Genomic DNA, 1,314 nt, shown 5'->3' with positions numbered 1-1,314 from the left:
CTTACACCCAAGTGCCTCGGGAACCCCCCGAGGTCTTGATGTAAAAGTTGAAGATGTGTTGTAATGAGTCGAAGACTATACCCTTCTTGTACTTTGTAATATATTTACTAAGGCGTCTTAATGTTCGAAGCTTAAATGTAATGTCTTAGTATTTTTTGTATACTTTCATGTTCATTATAAATAGGGACTTTACTTAGAGTTAGATAAGAAGTATTTACAGAACTTGTCTTTTTACTCTCTGTAAAACTTTGGAAGTATAATAGAGCTGAAACAAGATCATATTTATATCTCGTGTTCATTCATATCGTTTTTACTCTGATTTGATTCTCATTACTAACGATTCATCAATTGATATCAGAGCAGAATTCATAACTGCGATCTGATTTTCTATTGAATCTATTTTTTTTAATCGTAAATTTTGGTTCAAAAGTTTCCGCACTATTAGATTCATAAAATCATCAAGGATCATAAGTTTTGATTTGATTCTGCATTGAATTTGCTTAATCGAGTGTTTTTTTCGAATTTCTATTCAATTCATTCAGTCAAATACAAATTTCTTCAAACTTTCTAAAAAATTCAAATCCGTACAACAATGGCGAATTTTTACATGAACACGATGACTTCTTTCTCGCATCTGTTAGGATCTTCTACTAAAATTCCAATGTTGATTCCAGAATATTACAATCAATGGGCTGATAGAATGGAGGATTATCTAAATGGTTTAGATGAAGAACTATGGGTTTGCATATCAAGAACTACACAGCCTCCATCAAATGTTCAAAACATTGGATCTTCGAATTCAACTACTGCTGTTGATGAACGATCTGAAAGAATGAAGAAAAATGAGAAACGTTGTCTAAGGGAATTGAGAGGTACACTACCACCAGTGGTGTACAACTACGTTCGTGGTTGTAAGAGTGCAAAGGAGATATGGAATACTCTCAAGGATAAGTATCAAGGAAGCGAAAAGACGAAAATCAACTCTGTGAAGCAAGGTTTGGTGGAGCTGAAGGAATTCAGACAGAAAGATAATGAGACAATTGAGGTCTACTATGATCGTTTCAATGAGTTGATATATCGATGAATCGATATGGTATCACAAGGTTAGCAATGGAATTCAATCTTACATTTTTGATGGGTCTTCGAAAAGAATGGAGAAGCGTGAACATGATGGTTAAGAATCAGCAAAGTTTCGACACATCTTCTTTGAATGATTTGTATAATCAACTCAAAACTCACGAAAGTGAGATTAATGAGATGGCGGAAGAGTCGGAGCTTAATCTAGGTGGTCCTTTGGCTCTTGTCTTGAAAGTA

At 34.3% G+C, this 1,314-nt stretch overlaps 1 protein-coding gene across 1 annotated transcript; it reads left to right on the top strand.

Annotated features, from left to right (window-relative positions):
* The first annotated feature begins 592 nt into the window (after window positions 1-592).
* LOC145099021 (uncharacterized) lies at window positions 593-1,084 on the top strand. Its single transcript, XM_079036610.1, has one exon. It carries the CDS (start codon window positions 593-595, stop codon window positions 1,082-1,084), a length of 492 nt encoding a protein of 163 aa, XP_078892736.1.
* Window positions 1,085-1,314: the final 230 nt, after the last annotated feature.

Source organism: Lactuca serriola, chromosome 4 (genome assembly GCF_051521515.1).
Source record: "Lactuca serriola cultivar US96UC23 chromosome 4, Lser_US96UC23_V15, whole genome shotgun sequence".
Lineage (NCBI taxonomy): Eukaryota > Viridiplantae > Streptophyta > Magnoliopsida > Asterales > Asteraceae > Lactuca > Lactuca serriola.
Note: the sequence above shows the minus strand (reverse complement) of the source record. Positions and strands in the feature narration are given on the sequence as shown.

Coding starts and splice junctions, on each gene's coding strand:
- LOC145099021 (XM_079036610.1), top strand. CDS start 593: ATGGCGAATTTTTACATGAACACGATGACTTCTTTCTCGCATCTGTTA.